Source organism: Ricinus communis, chromosome 5, assembly GCF_019578655.1.
Source record: "Ricinus communis isolate WT05 ecotype wild-type chromosome 5, ASM1957865v1, whole genome shotgun sequence".
Taxonomy (NCBI): Eukaryota; Viridiplantae; Streptophyta; class Magnoliopsida; order Malpighiales; family Euphorbiaceae; genus Ricinus; species Ricinus communis.
The window spans coordinates 28093875-28118514 of record NC_063260.1 but is presented as its reverse complement, the minus strand read 5'-3'; the positions used below and the strand labels follow the sequence as shown (position 1 = coordinate 28118514).

The following is a 24640-nucleotide window of genomic DNA, read 5'->3' as shown; positions in this document are numbered from 1 at the left end:
CTAAAAGAAAAAAAGCATAAGCTACTAAGTGCTATAAGTACATTTGGGATTCTAATAGAAAATAATGCTAAAATTCCTAATTTGCTTAGTGGTCACTTATATGCAGCATTGATAGTTAAGCTCCTTTCTAAATCCCCATCCTTTTTTTTTTTTTTGTTTGGCTTTTGACAGCTAAGGACAAATAGAAGAAAGCTAATCATTTCTTTTTATAGACATGCCTAAATATGTACACACAGGGGTCTTACAAATGTAGGATTACATAACTAAGTTGATGAACACCTAAACCGAGGAAAACTTATTGGCTTCTGAAGGGTTTGGTAAGGAAAAAAATCCGATGGCCAGAACGATAAGGAGGTAAATGAGGAAACAAATGTTAAATGCGTTAAGAATAAGCCAGTCGTCCCTCACTTGAACCAGATATCCAGCCTTGCAACTCTCACAACTGTAGCATACAGTATCTTCCTCATTCTTCCATGTAACACAGTCAACATCCATTGATGTCAACCCTGATTTTGGTTCCTCCCAGTAACTCACATTCTTAAACTTGTACCCACATTGAGGCGGAGGCTTGCAGCAACCTGACTGGAGAATTAAAGAAACAAAAACAATTATATTTGCATAATTCAATATGTCCACGTGTAAAAAATGCTAATTAAATAATTAAGCAGTCACGATAAAATATATTTTAAAGTTCTCGAATTTGAACCTGAAAAATAAAAGTTAAGAAAATTAAGAAATTATATATATGTTATTTTTATACATACCTCCACAGGGCTAACAACCTCCCATACGACTGCTGCAGGTAAGACGGACAGTTTCTTCCCAAAACTATTGCAGACGTCAGCCTTAACCAGACAATTATTGATGCCAAACCAATTCTTTACATCGACAACATTCCTTCGCAACCAACCAGAAAACTGACGAAGGCTGTATTCTCTGCCTGAACTCTCTTCCCGGGGACCTTTGCTTGTAACCAGCAATGAGAATACGATGAAGCTAAAGAGAGCGATTATTATCAAGAGCATGACCCACAAATAAACCCGATGGAGACACAAAACCCGACAAAACAAAGCGATCAACCCAATGACTGATGCGATCAGAATTGAAATACCCAATGAGAGGATTGGCATTTTGAGGAAACCAGCGCAGGGTGCACTGCCATACATAATTATAACTGGCCTCCAGGTTTTGGAAATTTGCCCTACAATTATCATTGAAATCAAGAGTGTCATCATGTTCATAACACAAAAGAAACAGCAGCTCATTCTTGCCATTGTAATAGCATGGTGAAATGGAGAATTTGATATGCATATAAAAGAAAAATTAAAAAAAAAAGGAATGATTGAGAATTGAGAGGTTGATGATGACGAGAGGGCTAGAGAACAGATTTACTAGAATGTTGTTAGTAAGGCTAGACGGTGGGTTAGAGATTATATGAAATATTAAAAAAGCTGTGGTTCAGTAGGGTTAGTTGTCTAAACTAATACTGTTGGTTGATACTGTCTTTAGTTTAATTTAATTAGTGATAGAAACTAATTTTTGTTTGTGCTACTTCACCTCAGAAAGAGAATGGAGCCTATTTTTGGTAATTTTGTTTAATTACACTACATAAAATGCTAATATAATCCATGGATTTAATTAGAAAATTAGAGAAATATTTAATTAAAATATTGATTAATATTTAACCAAATGGCTACCAAGATATCGAAGAAATATCTTTTAATTGGAATGTAAAAAAATAGTAGTGTTCTAATTGTTGGGTTAAGGCTTTGGTAGTAATGTTGCACAAGTGGTTCTGCCAGCCTTGATTGGTGGTTTAGATTGTTCCATTTTGGTGGTTCCATGTTTTTAATTATTTTATATTTAACTTGAAAAGCAATTTCATAGAGTCCAAACGACCCCTAGCTCTTGCTATGTTCTTAAATATCTGACCTTTGCAAGTGTGCTATGAATCACATTTTCCTGTTAGAAATAGATTTCTTATTATATAGTTGGATTTATTTTTTCGCAACCCTTTTGCCCTTTTTCCATTTCTTATTTTCTATTGGTTACACCATAAAATGAGCCGACGACACAGTTTATACCATTGGATTTCATGCATTCTAAAATAAAAAGGGCAAAAAAATCCGTGTAAGGTCTCCCATGAAAATGGGTCCCTGGTGTTGAAATCTAAAATAAAGTGCCAAAAGCATGAGTTAGCCGTTACTGGCGTGCTATTGATTACTGATCAGTGAAGCTCACACCAATTTCAGTACTGTTACGTAACACTACCAGATCAGATCAACGATTCCCTAAAACTTTTTCACAGCTACAAACACCCAATTCTCTCTCTCGCTCTATCCCAGAAAATGGCAGACTGGGGGTATTTGTCAGACACAGATGATTCAGCAGTAGAGGAACTAATTTCCCAAGTGAAAGACCTCTCTGTTCTCGAACAAGTCTCTAAAATAAATTGTTCTGGCTTTACTGATTCACTTCTCCCAACGGATTTAGATACCCGATTTCGCAAACTCAAGTCCTTCAACACTTCGAAGGTTCAATTCAGTGGTACCTCACTTGAAGGGAAAAGAATTGTTCATGGGTCTGTTTCTGATGATGAAAATGACGAGGGACACCCAAGTGAGAAAGGAAGCTCTTTTAAGGATGGAACGGAAATTTTCTCGGATACCAAACAAAACCCAGATGGGAAACTCAAGGAATCACCAAACTGGGAAAAGATTTTTTCGCTTTTAGAAGAAAACCCAGATGGGGAAAAGGGTTTAGAGAAGAACTACAAACATGGGTCTTATGATTCTTCTTCAAAATCAAAATCTGGGTCATCTGTATCTCCTTTGGGTTCGTCAAACTCATTTTTAGACTCGCCTCCTAAGAAAACTGGTTGCTTTTGGTGCTCTCCGAAGAAGAAAAAGAACAGGGAAAATTTGAAGATTGATTGGGCTTATAAGAAGGATGACGACTTCTTGTCTGTTTTAGACATTTTTTCATATAAGGAACAAAAGAAGGCAATAAAGGAGGAAGAGAAGATCAACAAGGAGGCAGAGAAGATTGTAAAGTGGGCAAAACAGGCATCAAACAGGATGAGTTTTCATGGCATTGAAGATGAAGTCAGTGATGATGACAAAAGAAAGCTTTGAATAATTTAATGTTTAATTTCAGATATGAATTGGGATGATCTTCTTACATGTTTCTAGTAAAACAGCCTTCATACTCGTATTTCATTTATAGTCTTTATATGTTCTCGTAGAGTTTATGTTCTAAAGAAGATATACTACTTTTCATATATTTTTTCAATGATCTTGAATAACCAATAGGTTAATTTAAATTCCTGAATTCTCCAATATCGTGGCATAGTGCTGAACATGGTTGGTTAGCATTATTGGTTTTTTTGGTCCGCTGGTAGCTACTGATAAATCGCTGGCTCTAATACTAAGAAAAGATAAGTATAATATTAATCAGCAAGAATCAGCATGATTAAAAAACGAAGAAAAAAATGCTGCAACTACTGCTCCAGCCACCAATTTCTTTTGCATTTTGAGTAAACGGTGCGTATTTGGAGACAGCCCAATTGGTGAAAAGCACGTGGGTGTCTGTGTCAATGTCTCCCAGCACAACAAAGGTCAAAACTTTTTCTTTGTAAATTCTCCTCTTTTATTACAGTTTTTTCCCTTTCTTCCCTTCTTTCTCTTTCTGTTACCTTAAAAGAAGAATAATCAAAATTTCTCTCTCTACAATTACATAACAAATAAAAAGAACAAGAGAAATTTCTTATTTGCCTCAATTTTAGGCTGAGGATATGTGAAAGCTTCTCTCTTTTCTTTAAGGCACAATTGATTGAATTGGATTAGATTACCGCTGTTTGATTTCTACTGTGCAATTTTACAAAGCAGTAGGGCATATTGCTAAATTCATTATTCTTAGTATTATTTAAGCAGCAGTTTTTTTTTTCTCACATGGAAGCCATAAAGAAGCAAGCTGCCAAGCTTAGGGAGCAAGTTGCCAAGCAGCAACAAGTGAGTTTTTATTTTATTTTAATTTTTTAAACTGTTCCTAAATCTTTTTTCTTTTCTTTTTCTTGAACTGCCTGATTAAGAAAAAGTGAAATCATAATAAATACTTATTTAATATGATGTTGTGGAGTTAAATGTACTTGAAATTCAATTTAAGAAAAATGGTGTTTCTTTTTGTTGCATTCAATTTCTTGTAAATTCAGGTCAGTTAATTCCATTGTGCTCGGTATTTGAGATGCTCTTTGTTGGGTTTTATTTATTTGTGGTTTTCTCTTTTCTTTGTTTGAGTTCATAACTTGAAAAGTTCCCATCTTTTTTGCCCAAGTTTTAGTTATAAGCAATGCTTCAATTTATGTTAACTTATGCATGCCACCTTTCATATTGGTGCTGAGTTTATGTATCATTTTTTTCAATATATTTTTGGCCACACTGATTTAGCATCATCATCAAGTGTCTGAATCTGCAGAAAACAAACTTAGGGTTTCAGCCACATTGATTTTAGTATGATCGTCAAGTGTATATATTTATTTTGGTTCATTTGATGAAGTTAGATGTTTATTGGTAATAAGGAACAATAGGACAAGAGAATAGATGATTAGCATAATAAGTATCATCATCAAGTGTCTATATTTATTTTGGTTCATTATGGAGAAGTTAGATGTTTATTGGTAATAAGGAACAATAGGACAAGAAAATAGATGGTTAGCATAATAAGGATAACTGTTTTTAGTATGTGTGTTATTTGATCTGTAACTCAATATAATCCTTGATATTCATTATTTTGCAGGCAGTATTGAAACATTTGGGACATTTTGGTAATGAAGCTGTTATTGTTGATGAAGCTGAATTTCAGTGTTATCAACAGCTTCAAAATCTATACAATTCTACCAGAACAGCTAAGGTATAGTACTTTGATATGATTTCTTTTATCATACTTTGGCAGTATTTTCAAGATTCAGGTTTGTTTTGTTTGATCTGGTGCAATGATGTTCAGTCCATCAACTATTTGAAATTTGTTTGAACCCATAGATATATTTTTCTCTGAGGTAAAGTTTTAATCTCACTAAAAGTAGAAATATTTTATGTTCCACAGCATTTTCAGAAGAACATTGTTCGCGGAATTGAAGGTTTTATATCTGTGAGTTCAAAGCAAATAGAGATAGGTGAGTGCTTGTTACTCTTTTGTGGCATTCATTTCCTTCACAATGCTAATTTGTGAAAGTCCATCTAAATTATTATAGCAAGAAAATTGGCTGAAGATTGCTGCAAATATGGAGCTGATACTCAAACAACAAATCTTCATGTTGCAAGAGCTGTTCTTCAATTTGGTACCTCACATAATCTGATGGAAAACGAAAGGGAAACTTTACATGGGATACTCGGTGATCAGGTGAAATTCTGCATTGGTTTCAGTTTTGTTCAAGTTTTGTTGCCGGCTCAGTATTCGATACTTTAGAATCCATCTTATGAAGATAAAGCATTATAGTATCTTCTGTGAAAGGGTATTAGATTTGGGGAAATCATCAAACACATTTAGGACTTTATTACTATTTTCATATAAATTTCTAGGACCTCCCAAGGTAATTTATCCCCTTCTAGTCAAATGTAATATTTACATTGGTTATCATATTATGTATATAGGTGTTTCATGAAACATATGGATTGTGAATAGGCTATTCCAGATCTTTTAGCAATTGAATATGGATTGAAATTAAACATTTGATGGACTAATGGTCTAGATATTTAGCAATTCCTTTAGCAAATTGAATTAGGATGTACCTTAATTCTGTCTAGAACTTGATCCAATTTGCTGATGCCCCTAGATGATAGAACTCAGCATTCAGAATGAATTGCCATCAGATTGTTATTGATTCTATTGTTATGATAGTATTCGGAGCTAATAAAAATGTTTTAAGTAGATAGAAACCAAGCATGGTGTTTTAGTATTATTTTAGCTGCCAGCCAATGCTGTATGGATTCTTTGCTGCTGTATGAATTCTTTGTATATGTATGTCACAATGAATCTATGATGGAAGAAATTACAATGCATCTTCTGTTCCATGTCAATGTACAATAATCTTTTAAAATTAGAATCCTGCATATTAGTTTAAATGCAAGAAGGAATTTGAATTTCAAATTCTCCATGATTGTTGTGGATATCTACAGTTTGATTGGGTTGTTGCATATTTGCGTGGCACAGAGGACGCATCATATGATTTCTCCAACCACGGAGAGTTAGGAAATTTCAGTATGAGCTGTCATTTTAGAGAACTTAAAGATTTTTCTGTTACCTGTATTTCTAACTTTGCTAGGGTTTTTCGACATTTAGGTTTCTGTGCCTCTTCGAGCATTAGTAACTGGAGCTCCACTGGAGGATGCTCGCCATTTAACTCACCGTTATGAAAAACTCCGCCAAGAAGTTGAAGCCCAGGTAATTGTTTATTTCACATGGTTGTCTGGTACTGTGAGAATTACAGAAGGAATTACAACAGGTATTTTCTCATCAGGGGGCTGAAGTATTGAGGCGTCGATCAAAAACCAGGGAATCTGATATATCTGCTGAGAATTGCATGAGGCTTCGAAGTGCCGAAACAAGACTGACAGAGCTTAAATCTACAATGATGGCACTTGGCAAAGAAGCAACTTCTGCCATGTTGTCAGTTGAAAATCAGCAGCAACAGATTACTGTTCAGCGTCTATTTACTATGGTACTGCTAATTATCTCTTCTGTGCCCTTAAATGTTTGTGGTGTATGTCTCTGCCTTTGCTTTCATGGTTCATTAAGAGCATGACTAGAAATAGAAGTCATTTTCCTAATTTACTGTCATCTAATATTTTGTTTTAGTTTGTGCATTTTTAACAAGGTAGATGCATGGAATTGAGTAGAGGCTGGTGCTGTTGTATTAGCTATTACAAAATGGATTTTTGTCCTTTTCTTAGCATTTACCCATTATTTAAAGGAGGTTTTGAAAATGCGTCTGTGATGGCCATCAGTGGTTGTTCTTACAGGTCACATCCAGGTCCCTGAAAAATTGAATTTTCAGATCATGCATAAGTTTTTTACTCTTTGTAGTTTCTGATCTGCACTATAAACAGTACCTCTGAAAAGTAACTTGAGGAGAATTTAGGGCTCTCTTTGTGGTCATTGGAACACAACTCTTTAGGAGAGTTTAGGTATCTCTCAGAGTTTACTACTACTACGAATATATGTGTATGTGTGTGTATACTCACATACACACACATGCACACACATTTTGAACCTCTTATTTTAGAGAGAGAGAGAAAGAAAGAGGAAAGGAGGGAAAAGGGGAGGACAGAGGAGAGGGTTGGGGAAGAAAAAGAGGGAAAGGGGTGCGGACTAGGGAGGGTAATGAAAAAGAAACTCAGAATAAGAATCTCGTTTAGTTAACAAAAGTTATTTCATTTTTGACCTTCTAACTAGGATTTGAACTAATTCCCCAAATCAGACTAAAATTGCAGAATTAAAAATGTCTGTCAAAAGTAAGAAACTGTGCAAAAGTTTACATCTTTTGGATTATCTAGCCTAAGTAAAATCCTTGATATGTTAAATTTAAGATAACCTTCTAACCACAGAACTAGCAGCTCCTTAACTAAAGTAACATTAGATTCTATAACAACTGGGAAGTGTTCAATAACCTCTAGCATTCCTTGTTTGATTGTCTGATAAACATCTTGCTACTTGCAATTGTATTTTGACAAGCTATACATCTACTTACTTTTTCTGCACATTAGCCTGAAGGAATTTTTTTTTTCCAGGTAGATGCTGAGAGATGCTACCATCAACATGTTCTTTCTATTTTAGATAAGCTACATGCTGAGGTTTGTAACCATACATCCTGGTTCTTCAATCTCTCTCTCTCTCTCTCTCTCTCTCTCTCTCTCTCTCTCTCTCTCATATATGTGTGAGTTCATGTACATGTGTATCTGTTTTCCGTACTTCACCTGAGCTTGTTGCTCTTTTTCCTGGATGCCATTGCCTTTATTACACATTCATTTTTATATTAGAAAGATTGTGAATGGTGCAATTCAATGTTTATTGGAGTTAGATGGTGTTGGAGGAGCAATTAAATGATTCTTCATCGCAATCTATGATCATTCATCAAGATGCGAATGCCCCGCCCCAACTTCTACATCAGGATGCTACTTCAAATGGATCTGATGGTCAGATACATAATCAAAAGGACACAGTTTTTATAGCAAAAGTAAGTTTTGATCTCTTGAGGTTTCTATCCTAATTTTGAGTAAGCATTTCAGAAAATTATTTACATTTTTCTTTTTATCAATAAAACATCTATTCCACTGTAATTTATTAAAATTTAAAACACAAAAGAAACGATCAGGTTGAAGTGCTTGGGGTGACTTTCTGAGATTGAATTTTTAGCCTACTTTTTATACACATGTTCTGTATTTTATACAAATTGAAAATGAACTTCAATCTAGTTGATGATGTTTTTATATGGACAGTATATTTGCACAATTTTACAGAGCTGAAAGTATTTGATTGTTAAGAGGTTATAGGGTTTCAATAATAGTTTATATAGTAATTTTAAGATATATACATACACATATATTCGTAGTAGTAGTAGTAGTAGTAGTAATCAACTTTTAGATTAATGTTGCTCATCATTGTTTTCTGAAGATATCTTGCAAAATGTCGGACGTTCTTTTTCTTTCTATTCTATCAATATTATCACCATGCAGTGTCAATCATCATCATTTTTAATACTATATAATATCAACTTTAGTTTCTTCTTAAACTTGTGTACCAAACATACTTAATTGTTATCTTGTAATTTCTTTTATGCCTATTAATTTACCCTGTAGCCATTATAATCTTTAATTGTTATTCTTGTAACTTTTCTTATCCTCATTCTGTCATTCTGTTAACCCCCATTCCCAATGCACCTTAAAAACTATTATTTCTAAGTTTAAAGTTTGTTGCTTTCTAACTTTTCTTAACCTTTAAAAAATTTGCAGGTTATACACCCATTTGATGCCCAAGCAGAAGGGGAGTTAAGTCTATCCCTTGATGATTATGTTGTAGTTCGGCAGGTATGTTTTACTCTACTAATCCATATAATGACCTGAATCTTAAGATTTTATGCATTCCTGTTAAGCTTAGTGAAAAATCTCAATCTCAAAGCATAAAGAGTTACAAAGGATAAGGCAATCTTGGGTCAGAATTTTTTATGTATGTTGCCTTGGAACAATTCTGAATGTCCAAATCTGAAATTGTATAAGCTAATCTGTGGATGGGTTGTACATACTCTTAATTCTTCTTTTGATTTTTCTGATATTAGATAGATATTACTCAACTATTGCTAGAAATATACTTATCACTATAGGATTATAACTCAAAACAAAATGCTCAGAGATAATTTGATTGGCTAACCTAAGAAGGTTATGCTTGGTCTATGCAAGACAAGATACATTTTGATAGTTTCTGTTATATTAGGCCTCTAAATGCATCAAAGCTCTTCTCTGTGGTTAAAAAACCTGTGCAAGGGTTCCCATGGATCAGTTCTCTTTAGATTGATGTTTTTAAAGCAACTATATTATCCCTAAGGACCCTAAACAGCTACAACCACGTTGGAAGTAAAGTTGGTTGAATCGAGTGTATGTCTCTGGTATGCATGTGAGGATGTAATTGCCAATTTAGTAATGTCTTCTATGCTAAAAGGCCTGCTTGGAAAGTGATTTTGTGTTGGATATATTTCTCCGACAAGGCTTGTTCTTAATACATTCCTGATGAAAATGATTAATCTTGAATTACAATTAGAATAAAAAAAGTTCAGCTGCCTTTCAGTTGACTTTTTTTTTGTTGCTTCAAGAACCGTAAACATGGAATCAGTTAAATCTGCTGTGATCTTGTTTATGACATATGACGAGGCCATGTTGCAAACTATAAATTTAGGGGGTTGTTGATGCTAATGCTAAGGTATGTACTTGTATAAACTCTACTGTGGAAGCCTAAGCTATAGTTTTCCAGTGGACTTAATTAAGTCCTTGCATAGAGAGGACGTTTCACCTACCGAAGAAAACATACTCTTATACTTCTTTTTGAAGGCATCAAGGACTTCAGTGAAATTTTAGAAAGATACTCGTCCCACCCCACACCACCAACTAGGAGAAAAGAAAAGGAGAGTGACTAAACGAGTGGCAATTATTTTTACATTGTGCTTTCTTGGAACAAATATGACTTGCTTGTAGATTACTTGGTCTTTGCAGGTGTTGTGCATCCTGATTGTCTTCTTTAAATGAGTGATTTCCATTAGACACCAAATATCATGGTTGAAGCTAATTGCTAATGCAGTCTTTTATTTGAAAAAGATATCGAGGCTGATTGCTTCCTTCTCCTTTTGCCTAACCTTTTTTTTCTTGTTGTTTTTGGTCGATAAATCACTAGGTGGCTCCAACAGGGTGGTCTGAAGGAGAATGCAAAGGTAAGGCAGGATGGTTTCCCTCTGCATATATAGAAAAGCAGGAGAAAGCACCAGCAAATAAGATTGCTGAAGAAATTTAAATGCTTAGACTACTCTATGAAAGTTGTATATTCTCTTACTGCCTGATGGTGTCATGTGATATGATTGTGCAGCAATCGCTTCACTGAGAGCCAGTTATTTTTGACATGGTAGTGCAGTGTCTAGTAAGATTTTTCTGTATCTATCTGCGAATGCAAAATAAGGCTAATATTCCTGCTTGTAGTTTGTATATTAAATTTGATGTAACTGTGTTGTATATGTTGTCTTGGAAATAATGTTAAGCCCATTTCTTGTTTGTTTTCCTTTTTTATTTTTCTTCCTCCCTGTTGGATTTCATGATTGGCGATGTTAAATCCAGATGACTTGTTTGGATGGTTCTTTGATGCTAAAGAGAAATGGAGATCTGCACAAGTATATTTAATTCCAAACTCCGGCACAGAAATGAATATTTCCTGTTGAATTAAATTAGAATAATGTAGAGAAATTAGGAATGTTAGGTTGGTTGGAGATTTTAAATGCTTTTTGCGAGTCATTAGTACACTCGGTCCATTTGGTTCATAGATTTATAATCCTTAAAATTAAATTTAATTTTAAGTTTAATTAAGTCTGAGAAGTGTTTATATTAAATCATCTAGTATTAATTTATTTTTACAATATTTTTTATAATAATTATTATTGTATGTTTTATTGGATAAATAATAGTAACTTGTATTGAAATTTATAAATAATTCAAATTCAAATTACTTGTGTAAATAAAATAAAAATTATTACAAACTATTTTAAGAAAACTTATATATAAGTGCAAGAAAATAATTTTAAAATTAAATGACTATAATTATATAAATCTTGGTAAAAAAATTAATTTAATTTGACTTTCCAACTAAAAAGTCAAAGAAAAATATTATTTTAATTAAAAGAGCATACTATTTTAGAAATTAAAATTTTATTATATATGGAATTGATCCTCCTATTAGAGATGACTTACTAAAGACATAGTATTAGATAAGATAATTCTCATGAATTAGTCTAACCATTGAAATTATTAAGCCAATCTTTATCATATGTACTAAATACAATATTATTTATTAATATCATGACTTAGTTAAGCAATCTCATATATTAAATACACTGTCAGGTTTTGATTTTTATTAATATGTATTTTTATTTAAAATCTATATGAAATTATTGATTAATTTTTTTTAATACATTTTGATTCCTATATTGATATATATATCTTTTATTCTTTTTATTTTAGGTAATATTTTTGCTTTTAACTTATAATAAAATAATAAATTTAGTTTTCGAAATTTAATAAATATGAAATAAATAAATTATTTGATTTAAAATATGCAAGACTAAATTGTTAGTTAATTCTAAAATCTCAAATTAAAATATAAAATGAGAATTGTAATATATATCTTTTAAAAGCTAAGAAAAGAAAAGAACCAGCATTCTTATATAATTTTCTATTCTTTTTAATAAAATTTTCTTTTATTTACAGCCTTCAACTCTATTTATTTTTCTATTTTTATCCAATTCTTTAGTTATTCTCTCTATAGGCTCTCTCTTCTATTTATTAAGATTTCACTTAGAATTATGAGTTTTATAAAAAAAATAAAAATAATATTATAATGGTTAAAAACATTTTCTAATAAAAAAAACACTTTTGGTGGAAGTAAGTAAAATAATATATTTGTTAAAAGTAAGTTTGATAAAAAAAAAAAAAGGAAATAAATTTATTATATAAATAAGTTTTGAGTAGTTATTACGAGGCGGTTAAAAGTTGGAGGAAGTGTTAGTTGATTCTTCCCCTGAAAGGGCTTGATTGAAAATAGAAGTAAGACTTATGGGGTTGTTTATAAATTTTGCCTTTAAAATGTACTTTATTAATCAATAGGGCTTGGCCAAAGGTCTCACGAGGTCCAAGAAGCTGTTTAGACAAAGATTGAAGGGACAAGAGAAAGCTACCACCACAACGGAGAAGAAACCCTAATTAACTGTCTCCAAGCTTCTCTGGTGGTTTCACGACCCACTCTTTCTCTGACTCTTTCGGTACAATGTCGTTGAAGCTACTCTTTCTATCTCCCTATAAATATAAATATATTAATATATATTTATATGCATATGTTAGGGTTTTTGGAGATTCGATTTCCTTTGATATCTTGTCCTTACTTTGTAATGTTAGATTCACTCTCTTTTGGCAATAGAAAATGACGAATTCGGAAATGACTTGTTGAGATATAAATTATTGGCTATCAATTTTGGTAGTGATTTTGTTCTGATTTGTGTTACTAGGACTAGGATTTGAGAATTAAAATGTCAATAAAGAATTTATTGAACAAAAAGAAAATTCTTATAAAATGTAATAAGAAGTGAGTTGGAATCTTGTCTTGGCTTCCTTTTTTATTCACATGGGTATGAATTATTTTACAGTTATTCACCGAGGAATAGAGTGTGTTTGATGTTATTTTTCTTGCATATAATACCCCTTGTTTGGGAAGTACAAAAATGGAAGAAGTCATATAATTCAATTCCATTTTGTCAGCTCTCGTGTTCGGAGAGCTAATAGTTTCTACTTTCTTTAGAAAAAAAGTCATTTTGAAAGATTTGAAATCATCTTTCAGAAAAGATGTAGTTTTTGTTGTAAGAAAGAACATCAAGAAGGTAGTTTTGTAATCCTTCTCTTGGGTATTACGATGCTGTTACACAAATAGAATACTCAGGGAGAGTATTAATGAAAGGACTATGTCCATTAAATACTGAACGCTGTTATCTGAAGTTTTGTTGAGTCATTAAATGGATGTTTTGGTTGCTAATAAGTAATAAAGCTCCATTCATTTGGGAAAATGAGAAATTTTAGCTGATGAAGTCTTATGGCTCTTCTCCTCTCCTTGAAGATGACTTCTTGTGGAGTTTAAATGTTTGAAAAATATAAAGAAAATAGGGGGATGCGTATATGTTTGCTGGGTTTTTCTTTTCTAATTTAATTTTGGTAGGGAGAGAGCTGAGTAAGGTAAATGCATAAATATATGTCAATCTTACCTGATCTCATGACACAAATGCTTTCTTTATGATAGATGACAAGCGCTTGGACAAATTTGAGCTTTGCAATCATACATAGGGATATAGAGAGGGAGTGGGAGAATCAGGGTGGACTTATGGGTATTTTTATATTTAACTGGAGATTCTTGCTCACCCTCAGAAGAACTATACATCTGCAAAAGTTCAGGGGAGCGTGAGGAGATCAAAATAGATTTCAAATTTATTATAGCTTTGGAGCATCTTGGAGCAAATGAGCAATGGAGCTTTTGGAGCACTGCTCACATGGAGGATTGCTCACTTGGTTTGCTTCATAGTTTTTGATTTTTCTGTTTTTTGTTATCATCAGAGTGCTGATGATAAATGGAGCAGACGTGGATGGAGTTACTGGATTACTGAAAAAATGAGAGTTTTTCTCTATTCATGTTATTCATTTGCTCTCTGCAGTGAAGTTTTTGCTACGGCCCATTGGTATCAGAAATGAGTGGCCGCTTTTCTCGGACAATCTATGTTGGCAACTTGCCCTCAGATATAAGAGAATGGGAAGTTGAGGATCTCTTTTACAAGGTTTGATTTGAAATCTTTACCATGCAGTCTATGTTTTTTCTGTTATATGAATACTAAGATTTATCCATTTCAGGTGAATTATCATGTCTTTTCTTTTGTATGCTGTACCCAAGAAATAATAAGTGGAATACTTATGCATGTTTAGCTTGCGCAAGTCTGTACAATACTAAACATCAGTGTTCTTGTTCTTAGTTATAAGCATTCTATTCCTAATATATAAAAGATCCCTTGCAGATATGGGTGCAATAAATGTTTATTTGACATGTAAGATATGTGGATGCATCAACAACAGAAATTACATGCTTTGCTGGACCATTTTTATTTATTTGCATATTTTGAAAAAGTTGTCTCGGATTTCCTGTAAATGGGTTGGCTCCTCATATTTGCAGTTTATAATTCCTGTGTTATAACAATTTCCAAATAAGCTATTTACTAGTCTAATTATGATCTTTTTTCCTCCTAGTATTATCGTTGATGCATAGTTTTGTTTTGTTTTTTTTTTTTTGTTTTTCAGTATGGCTGATTTGGTGTTGTATGCTTCTATACTAATTTTATTGATGTAACTCTTTTTGCAGTATGGTCGTATACTAGATATTGAGTTGAAGATTCCACCTCGCCCTCCATGTTATTGCTTTGTTGAGGTAGAATCTTATCTTGTTTTATTTGTGCATACGCAAGCATCATTTCTTTCTACTTCCCGGGGAAGAGAGAATTCATTCTCAGTTATGTTTGTTTGTTCTTCAGTTTGAAAATACTAGGGATGCAGAAGATGCAATCAGGGGTCGAGATGGATATAACTTTGACGGCTGCCGATTGAGGGTACAAGTATTTCCAACTCTTCTGTTGTGTAACTTGTGTGTAAAATTGAATGCCGATCTCTCATATTGTTCACCCAGGTTGAGCTTGCCCATGGTGGTAGAGGGCAATCGTCAAGTGATCGTCGTGGTGGCTATGGCGGCAGCGGCGGCGGCGGCAGCGGCAGTGGTGGTCGATATTGCATCTCACGTCATTCTGAATTTCGAGGTTTGTTGTGAGAGTGTTAGTTTGTTGTAGAAGGAGAAATAATAACTTTTGGACAATGCCATAAAAAAAATTTTGCACAGAGTTATTTCTAGCTTTATTTTCAATACCTTAAGGAGCATACTTCTAGTTTTATTTTGAGTACCCTAATGAGCACACTTGACTTGCAGTTATTGTTCGTGGGCTCCCGTCTTCTGCTTCTTGGCAGGATTTAAAGGTTTTGGAACTTCTGATTACCAAGCAACTAGCTGTTGTTTGTTGCTGTACTTGTTATCTGATCAGTAAATTTGATTTAGGATCATATGAGAAAGGCAGGTGATGTGTGCTTTGCTGAAGTTTCCCGTGACAGTGATGGTATGCCCTTTGCAAGAGTTCTTGCTCAGAAAATTATTTGTATTTTAGCCTTATATTCTTTTCATAGCAATTGTTGGAGTTTGATTTCATGTTCGTCATTGGGATGCAGTGCAAAATGATTTCATATGTTTGACTATTTTACTTTAAACATTTGATAAGCTGTACTATTCACGTTCCTACTGAGAGGACATTGTTTACTCCTGTGTATTCAGGGACTTTTGGTATTGTTGATTATACTAATTATGAAGACATGAAATATGCTGTAAGTTATTTCTACCTCCAACAACACCCACTATTTTTAATTCTTTCAACAACCCCCACTCTGAGTTGGGTTATTTGCAATTTTTGGAGCCCTCTGCCGACCAACTTGATGTTCTTTTCTTGCAGATTCGGAAGCTTGATGACACTGAGTTTAGAAATCCATGGGCTAGAGCTTATATTCGGGTAACTATTCAGTGCAGAATTTTCTTGCTTTATAACCTTTGATTTTCACTCCTATTTTGGGCTTTATATTTGGGTGACTATTCCATGCATGATATTTGCAGTAAATGAGGAAGGTGGGGGCACTAAGATTGGTGTGCTTATTTTTAGAATAAAAATAACTTGCTAATTCCATCCTTACAAATATGATCTTCATACTCATAAATAAACGAAATATGGATGTTTGAAGGATTCAATGACTGCATTCTGAAATATTCATGGTTTTTGATGTATGTGTTGATTTCTTGCAGGTCAAGATGTATGAGAATAGCCCCTCAAGGAGCCGAAGTAGAAGCCGCAGCAGAAGCAGAAGTCCAAGAAGGAATAGAAGGTGTGCTTGGGAAATTTTCAAAGAAGGAATTATTCCTATTTTATTTGATACGATTGTTTTGTTATTTTACTGCATAGTAAGAGTTTTGCTGCATCCTTCCACAGCAAATCCTTGGAACGATCTCCTTCGAGATCAGTGTCAAAGTCTAGATCAGCATCACCTGTAAAGTCATCCAGGTATATGGAGCTTGGTTCCATTTTTGGCCTTCGTTTCTTTTTTTTTTTTTGCTTTTATATTTTCACTGTTACAGATTGTTTTTAATTTTTTTTTTTTGTATTTCTTTCTTTTTAACGAAGAATATATTTATTAATTTTTCATGCAACATGGCAGAGCAAAATCTGGGTCAAGGTCGAGGTCGAGGTCGGTTTCAGGGTCTCCCAATAAGGTTAGTGATTTTTGGTTAAATTAGAGAAAGGGAGGAGAGCGTGGGGGTTGAATGGGTGGTTCCATAATTGTGTTTGTAATATCCTTTGTAATGAAACATTTTTGCATGAAACTGAAGTTGAGTTTATTATTATATTTTTGCAGGCACCGTCCGGAAGTGGGTGAATTTGGTCATGGCCCTGTTGACAATGGGGAAAAAGTTTCTTCTCTATAGTCTGCTCTGCTTAAAAATGTGTTGATGAAGACCTAGAAACAGGAATCAACCGTAGTATTGCTTTTTATGATTTTTATCGTCAATATTATGGACTTTACTCCTACTTAGACCTTTATTTAAATGAAATGGAACTATTATCATGTCATGAACCTACTCGAAAAATCAAAACCCGACCCGCATCTCACTTCACTTGTTGGTCTTCCTTTTCGCAGATTTGTGAATTTAGTCACTCGGATTAATTAATAACCCGTTGATGCCCTGCTTTTCAGTTTAGCGCCGCTGTGTGGAAATCTCACTTGTTATAATTCCTCGTGTTTGCATTGCTTTCTTTTCTTTAAACCGAAAGATTTCATTGCTCTGTTAAAACGGCATTACTGTAGAAAAATACATAAAGTAATCACCCCGAGCTCAAAGATTTCAAAGTACAGTTTCTTGTTCTCTCTTCTTCTTTTTCTTCCCTAAAACACTCTCCCATTAGAGACATAATTTTTTCATCTTTTTATAATTAAGCCTGTATACCTTTTAAAATTTCAGCTCTTTCTTTTTCCCTACTATAGAAGAAAAAAATCCAAATTTAAGATATTAACTGGTTTTTTCTATTTTATTTTGCAGAATAATCTTAGATCTATCAAAATCTCATTATAGATTTCTAATTATAATTAATTTATTAAATACTATCGAGTTCAATTATCTAAATATAAAAATAATTTTCTAAATATTTATTAATTACTTATTTATTAACAATTAAATATAAGACATTTTACATTTTTTTTTTTTAAAAAAAAAAAATCTCATAATGATAGTTACAGTGTGGTTGGAGCTCCGTCCGACTTTCATTTTCCACGGCAACAAACAGAAACACTCTGTAATGTCTTACCATAACGCTCTCCTCATTTCCTCTATTCCCAAACTTGTCCTCACCAATTGTAATGATAATAAAAAATACCCTAACCCTAAAAGTAATAACCCACCTCCGGCCTTCCTCGGAGTTGCAGCTGCCTCCGCTTCACTCTTCTTTACCCTAACAATTGGTGTTTCTCGCTCCTCGCTAGCTGCACCAGTTTCCACTCCTATTGCAAAAATTGCACCAATTCAAGGTTACTTAAGTAGATTATATTTATTTTTTTCAACTGTATTTTTTCTAAATAACAATTTTGGGATCTTTATGAAAATGCAGAAGATGACTGTAATGATGTTGATGATGATGATGCATTTGAAAATTGGAAGTCAAAAACATTTGCTTTGTCAGTTCCTCTTAGAATTGTGGCCCTTCGTGGTTCTATACCTCCTTCTTGGATCAAGGTCACCATCTTATAACCTTTCTCCTTTGGTATTGCAATGCAAATAGGGAGAAGAACTTGTGGGCTTTTGCTTCTTCTTTTTTTATCTTCTTCTTCATGTCACTTTAGTATCCCACGCATTTCTCCGTGACCAAAGACCAGCCCGCGCTTAAACTAAGAAAATACCGAATTTTGTTGGTGCATTTAATCACGTAATAAAAATGGTAACCAAAAATTGTAGACATTAAATATAAAAAAATATCATGAAAGAAAATTCACATACCATGCAAAAACTTGGGATCCCTTTCAAAGAATACGGGTTCATTCTCATGTCCAGTGTCATTGAAGAACAGTCGTCAGTGCTTTTTAAATTTTCGAACAGAGCAACAAAAGCAACAGCTAAGAGTAGTTGCTGTTGCTGTTATTATTGTAATAATGAAATTTCTGACTTTTGAGGGATTGCTAGGTTGTGATATAATCTTCTTTGACATGTAGGATTTCATGCAATCTCAAGGAAAAAGATTAAGGCTCCGATCAAAATTGGTTGGAGGTCTTGACAATATCTTTTCTGATTTATCAATGTCATTTAGTAACAACAACATCAAACGTAAAGTTAATATTGGTTCTTCATCTGTTGCGGCTGCTGATATCGTTAGCATTGGCGACTCCTGGCTTAGTTTTGCCATCCAGAAGGCCTTAATCGAGCCCATAAGAGGTGTAGAAGACCAGGATTGGTTTAAAGGCTTGAGTGACAAATGGAAGGTAACAATTCATGTGTCCTTAGAGTCTTCTCTTCTCCTATAATAATTTAATGATCATTAGGTGATTCATCTGTTTCTATAGTCCTTGGACTTCATAAGAATATACAAATCTTATATCATCTTATGGTATTCTTTATTATGTTTAGCTAAGACTTTGTTTCTGATTCTTTAGATTCCCATTTGCCTGAAGTTAGTAAGTCCCCTTGACTGATTAAGATTTTCCTTCTTTAGAAACCTTTGGCAGAATGCTAGAAACCTTGACTCTTTTTTCCTTTTCTAGAAACCTTCTGGAGAATGCTAAGTTATATGGGTTCACATATATGGTTTTTTCCTTCTAATTTTCTAAAACGCTAGCAAACATATATGTGTTTCATGGAAGTTAAATTGATGATTTGATGTTTATTTAGAATACCCTATCTGGAACAAGGAAATATAAATTCCATATAATTTAATTATGCTGTTGTAGTTTGATTTTTAGGCTATGCATGCCTGTTGAGTTATTTCCTAAGGTCTTTCGCCCTTCTCTCTCTAGTGTGCCTTACAATTTTTAGTTTCTGTAGTAAGGTTATCTCTAATAGTGTTGATTGATTAATATGAAAGCACAGCAAGTTTGCGTATTCGTAGACTTAAAATAACTCCGCTGTTAACTAATTGAAGTCCTAATTAGTCTCAATCCTATTAGGATTGTGCTCTTAGAGATATTTGAAGGATGCCTGAAGAAAATTAAAAAATTTATAACATGTTCCAAATAAATATAGCCCAGCACACTCCAACATACTGTCTCATTTAGTCATACTAGATGCAATCCAGATTTCTCTGGTCTTGTTAATTATCATGCAATCTGGATTTTTGTTGTGCATTTCTTAGACTAATTCTAGAAAAGATAGAAGCTAGTAGAATACCCTTGATTCATGATGCTAACGAAACGAAGGAATATTCACTAGCATGCTAATGGCAGTGGTCTCTTTCTCTCCCTCTATCCGCATATTGCCATCATTCTTACCTCTCATCTTATCAAAGTTTTAATAAAGATCTTACTTCCGTAGCATGGCCTACTCCTTGATACTCGACTGTGCATTTAAAGTTAAAGACGCTTCATTAAAAAGCCTGTAAAATAGGACATGCATAGTGCGGAAGGCAGCTGCAGCGGACAGAGGTCTGCTAAAGCCTTTCCTCAATAAGAAAATAAGAAGGCTGTATTTACTTTTCTTGAATATTAAGTAGTGTGCTGAGCTTCAAAAATACAAGAAACAAAAAGGTTATTGGTTTCTAAATCTCCTCTCCAAATCTGTTGAAATTGTTGTAAATCTATTGGGTAATTCGAAACCTTTCATTTTGACATGCGTTGCTAAAATCAATCAAGTGTAAAAATCATTGTTACTGTTCACTGCCATACTGAAATGGTGGCACTCCTGCTATATGTCCTGGTATCTCCCTTGGCCTCGGAACTAGTTTTGATTAGGCTATGCCAGAAAATTTGTTCAATAAAATATTGGTAGACAGCTTTGCTACACCTAAAGTGTAAAGTAATATAATAGGATTCTGTTCCTTGTTAAACATTGGTTTCAATGTGGATATGCTACTCATTGTAATATAAGTGTCTTCTCAAATACTACTATATCTTTCGACAGTTTTTAAATAATATACTGCTATCTAGATTTTGTCATGGGATTCCCTTGATACTCCACTAAACATGTCTCAGGTATACCTACGCAGGAACTGTGAGGGCAGCATAGATCCCAATGGTGAAATTTGGGGTGCTCCATATCGATGGGGAAGTATGGTAATAGCCTACAAGAAAAGCAAGTTTCAGAAGAATAAATTGGCTCCAATAGAGGTAACTTACATTTTCTGTTCTTTGTTCCATTTTCTTAATGTGATCTGAAAAAGACTTGCCCATACAATGCCTATAAAATCATAGGTCAATCATTGTATTCATCATTCAGTATTCGTCATAGACATTAGAAATATATCAGAGGCCTATTACTTAAGGCAAAAAGACAGCATGATAGAAGAATTTGGTTCGTCTCTTCAGTTTAAAGGTCCTAGCCTAAGCAAGCCGAAACACGTCATTAGTTGAACTAGCAAAAGCGTTTATTGGGTACTGATTTGCCACCTGCCCATTTTGGGATGCCCTGTGATGTTTTTGGGTTACTACTATAAACTGATGCTAAATTTTGTGAACTTGACAAGATTGTAATAGATGATAGAAAAAATGGGGTAGTTAAGGGACCTTTTAGCCATTTACAAATAACACGCTTAAAGTAGCAATTAGAGGGGTGGGGTTGCATCTTCTATGGATACTTCACTAAGAAGTTTATCTGGTATAATTTTTGTTAAGGTAACCTCTAGCTTCTATTGCAGGATTGGGCAGATTTATGGCGGCCTGACCTGAAAGGGAGGATTTCTATGATAGACTCGCCTAGGGAGGTTGTTGGTGCAGTTCTGAAGTATATGGGAGCATCATACAACGCAAAGGACATTGAATTGGAAGTTCATGGAGGGAAGAGCGCAGTTCAAGAAAATCTCGCATTATTCGGAAAACAGGTATAAATGCATTTCAGGCTTCCTTTTGTAAATGGTAATGAAAGCTTCAAGGCAGTAGTCGTAGCACATCCCGAAGGCTTAAACTTCAAGAAAGTGGAGAGTTTGGTTAGTTGGGAGGGCATGATTGTGATAATATCTTATAACAGATTCTTTTCACATTAGGTTGTTCAAGTATGGGTTACAACATAATAAGGGAATGCAAAAGCTGGATCATACTCCAATAAATTACTTTATCTCGCATTATTCGGAAAACAGGTATAAATGCATTTCAGGCTTCCTTTTGTAAATGGTAATGAAAGCTTCAAGGCAGTAGTCGTAGCACATCCCGAAGGCTTAAACTTCAAGAAAGTGGAGAGTTTGGTTAGTTGGGAGGGCATGATTGTGATAATATCTTATAACAGATTCTTTCCACATTAGGTTGTTCAAGTATGGGTTACAACATAATAAGGGAATGCAAAAGCTGGATCATACTCCAATAAATTACTTTGCAAGTCCTCAGAATTTTTTTTTCAAAGGATATTCCATAGTTTTCTTATTTAATGAAACATGAGATTGATCTTGGGTTGTAACTCATTGTGGGATGACTTGTTGTGGGTTGATAGGTGTTCTGCTCTACCCTAAACCTAATATACCCTTTAGCATAGTTGTCATTTCGAGATTCGAAATCCTCATTTGGTGAATCAAGAATTTAGAATTGAATTGAATTGCTTATGAACTCTGAAAGTCAGATAAATGTAACACATTCATCTTAAATAAAGTACAAGAAAGTAAGAAAATTTTGCTAAACATAAAGGTTCATATATAGCTAATTCAAGACACTTACCCATGAAGCAAGAAATGCAGGTCCAAGTTCTCACCTTGACCAATTCTTCCGAAATAAATAGTTGTATAGATTAAATAAACACTGGAAGGCATATCTCATATTTGTTTTATAATAACACTATGTACAATTTGTATTCTATGTCATCTACCCTCGCAGAATAATCGAAAATCTACACTCTTGAGGGATTGCTAGAAATTGGGTACTATTAGGATAGGAGTAGAAGATGCAAATGCATGTGATAGGAAGAGACATGGTTTTGTCTACTATTTAGGTATGTAAAGATTTTCCCTTTCTTTTTTCTTTTATTTTTTGCAATCAAGTTACTTGGCAAGGGTTTAGGGGCTCTTTTGCACTAAAATGAGGTTATATTTTTAGTTTTCAATATTGAACCTTAAGGCTTGATTAGTGAATTCACCAGATCAATCAGTTCGTATCAATTCGGCAGATCACTATTGATTTGCTCAATTTGAATAGCTCTAAGCAGCATATTTATTAGAATTGTATGATTCGATTCCTATTCTAGCTAGTCAAATTTATAGAGTCAATTTTTGAATATACCTGAATTGTGTCAGGATACATTTTCTTCCATTTCATTTTGTTTTGACATTTGAGTTTATTCTATTCATAACCATCTAAAGCTTGAACAGAATGTTGAACATTTAAAACAGGACACAAGTATCTTTCTCGTTGAATAACAGAAGTGAGAAATTAGTAATGTTCTTTTACTAAATTTTCTAGAGTTACAAATGCTGGTTGTTCCTAGAGATAGTACAATAATTACATCATGTAATGGTTTTGTAGGTTCGGTTGTTTGACAGCATGCACTATTTGAAAGCATTTGGAGTGGGAGATGTATGGGTGGCTGTTGGATGGAGTAGTGATGTCCTTCCTGTTGCCAAGCGCATGTCTAATATTGCAGTTGTAGTCCCCAAGTCTGGATCTAGCTTATGGGCTGATCTCTGGGTAAATCTTCAGTAATCTGAGTGTAAAGTTGACACTCACCTTCTTTTTTCTCTGTACATTTTTTGGCTATAGACTGAATTCCAAATACATCTACCATGCCTAACCATATTAAGATTGTGGATGGTAGTGCACGGTGCAATCCATGATCCGTCGTGCTTTACTATTATGATCCAGATATACCTTGGAGATTAAACCCTTATAATCCTGAATTAGAATAATCAATAATCAGTTGTTTTTTATATAATATATGCTTGTTCAGAAAAGATGCATCTTTGCAGGCAATCCCTGCTGCCTCTAGACTGGCAACAAACCGAATTGGAGGGCGAGTCAGAGGACCATCTCCATTAATCCACCAATGGATAGAATTCTGCTTGCAAGCTGCAAGAGCAATGCCATTCAAGCAGGAGGTAATCCCTGGTGCAAGTCCATCTGCCCTTGAAAGCACTCCTGTTGAAGTCCCTGAAGAACTCACCCGGGGTAAACCAAGACTGGACACAAACCTTATTGCAGGAGTACCTCCACCTGAAATTTTGTCTAGGTGCGAGTTCCTGGAGCCATTATCGGATGCTCAATTGTTAGATTATAAGTGGCTGATTGCCAGTATGCAGCAGCCTGGTCCTAATCTGATCCATAGAATACACCCATATATCTCTTCTTTGGTCCGATCTGTTGGGCGAAAGTCAGATTCCAAGGTAATCTAAACTGGCAAAAAAACACATTACATTAGACAGATCCATCTGAGGCCATTGAAGCAACTTCCAGAACGCTGAGATGAAGTTTAGAAGGTCAGATTCATATTCTTAGCATATCTTCATATCAAAGCCATTAACATCAGCGAAAGAAAGATTGCTTCAATATTTAGTTAAACTTACTGATATTGTCCATGCTCTTGTATATTCAAGTTGACACGGAAGTTATTGTCTGTTTGTTGTAATGTGCCTGCCTGAAGACATGCATATGAACCTATATAGCCAATTACTGAAAGCCCCATGAGTGTGGCTCAATATACACATGAAATTTGTATTTGCAAAATGTGTCTTAGAATATCTGATCATGTTCATGCATTCTTCTGGACATATATGTATTGACTTCATCTGGTTTGATATATAGTGTGCTGCGACATAAACGTGAATGCTCTAATATTACTCCTGATCAGTTTCAATGATCTGTGAAATTTTGCATTTGGAAAGCTGTTTAGTGGATAAATTGTCAGGGGAAGTTTATATTTAAGTGGAGCCATTGGATGCAATTGGATATTATGATGTGTCGTAATAATTGGGTACTTGTGTTCCTTTGATACCGAGAATTCCATTAAGGCTCTGTCATCATCTCATCTTACCTAGTCTAAGATACCAAGGTTATATTTA

At 34.2% G+C, this 24640-nt stretch overlaps 5 protein-coding genes across 7 annotated transcripts; 4 read left to right on the top strand and 1 right to left on the bottom strand.

The window, feature by feature from the left end:
• Nucleotides 1-99: 99 nt before the first annotated feature.
• LOC8280093 (tetraspanin-8) lies at nucleotides 100-1463 on the bottom strand. The gene is made up of 2 exons (XM_002519844.4): nucleotides 765-1463; nucleotides 100-582 (listed from the first exon to the last, which is right to left on the bottom strand). The coding sequence occupies exons 1-2, from the start codon at nucleotides 1272-1274 to the stop codon at nucleotides 280-282; spliced, it is 813 nt and encodes a 270-aa protein (XP_002519890.3). The 5' UTR covers nucleotides 1275-1463; the 3' UTR covers nucleotides 100-279.
• A 606-nt stretch (nucleotides 1464-2069) lies between these two features.
• On the top strand, nucleotides 2070-3222 carry LOC8280094. Its single transcript, XM_002519845.4, has one exon. The coding sequence runs from the start codon at nucleotides 2349-2351 to the stop codon at nucleotides 3132-3134; it is 786 nt and encodes a 261-aa protein (XP_002519891.1). The 5' UTR covers nucleotides 2070-2348; the 3' UTR covers nucleotides 3135-3222.
• Nucleotides 3223-3719: 497 nt separating this feature from the next.
• Nucleotides 3720-10820, top strand: LOC8280095 (SH3 domain-containing protein 2). Its single transcript, XM_002519846.4, has 10 exons — nucleotides 3720-4010; nucleotides 4795-4908; nucleotides 5101-5170; nucleotides 5249-5397; nucleotides 6337-6438; nucleotides 6515-6715; nucleotides 7785-7847; nucleotides 8075-8230; nucleotides 9006-9080; nucleotides 10435-10820. The coding sequence occupies exons 1-10, from the start codon at nucleotides 3951-3953 to the stop codon at nucleotides 10549-10551; spliced, it is 1107 nt and encodes a 368-aa protein (XP_002519892.1). The 5' UTR covers nucleotides 3720-3950; the 3' UTR covers nucleotides 10552-10820.
• Nucleotides 10821-12403: 1583 nt separating this feature from the next.
• On the top strand, nucleotides 12404-17044 carry LOC8280096 (serine/arginine-rich splicing factor SR34A). 2 transcript variants are annotated; one of them, XM_002519847.4, is made up of 14 exons: nucleotides 12404-12562; nucleotides 13588-13853; nucleotides 13997-14116; nucleotides 14692-14757; nucleotides 14861-14935; nucleotides 15013-15139; nucleotides 15307-15353; nucleotides 15433-15490; nucleotides 15703-15752; nucleotides 15878-15934; nucleotides 16222-16301; nucleotides 16406-16477; nucleotides 16632-16686; nucleotides 16830-17044. In XM_002519847.4, the coding sequence occupies exons 3-14, from the start codon at nucleotides 14030-14032 to the stop codon at nucleotides 16848-16850; spliced, it is 795 nt and encodes a 264-aa protein (XP_002519893.1). In that variant the 5' UTR covers nucleotides 12404-12562; nucleotides 13588-13853; nucleotides 13997-14029; the 3' UTR covers nucleotides 16851-17044. The 2 variants fall into 2 exon arrangements, with proteins under 2 accessions (XP_002519893.1, XP_015575087.1); XM_015719601.3 differs by lacking the exon at nucleotides 13588-13853 and having other exon boundaries at nucleotides 12405-12562.
• A 618-nt stretch (nucleotides 17045-17662) lies between these two features.
• LOC8280097 (spermidine-binding periplasmic protein SpuE) lies at nucleotides 17663-24413 on the top strand. 2 transcript variants are annotated; one of them, XM_048374324.1, is made up of 7 exons: nucleotides 17663-17996; nucleotides 18675-18729; nucleotides 18836-18941; nucleotides 20643-20777; nucleotides 21305-21487; nucleotides 23112-23273; nucleotides 23552-24413. In XM_048374324.1, the coding sequence occupies exons 1-7, from the start codon at nucleotides 17696-17698 to the stop codon at nucleotides 23972-23974; spliced, it is 1365 nt and encodes a 454-aa protein (XP_048230281.1). In that variant the 5' UTR covers nucleotides 17663-17695; the 3' UTR covers nucleotides 23975-24413. The 2 variants fall into 2 exon arrangements, with proteins under 2 accessions (XP_048230281.1, XP_002519894.2); XM_002519848.3 differs by adding an exon at nucleotides 18077-18201 and having other exon boundaries at nucleotides 18675-18941.
• Nucleotides 24414-24640: the final 227 nt, after the last annotated feature.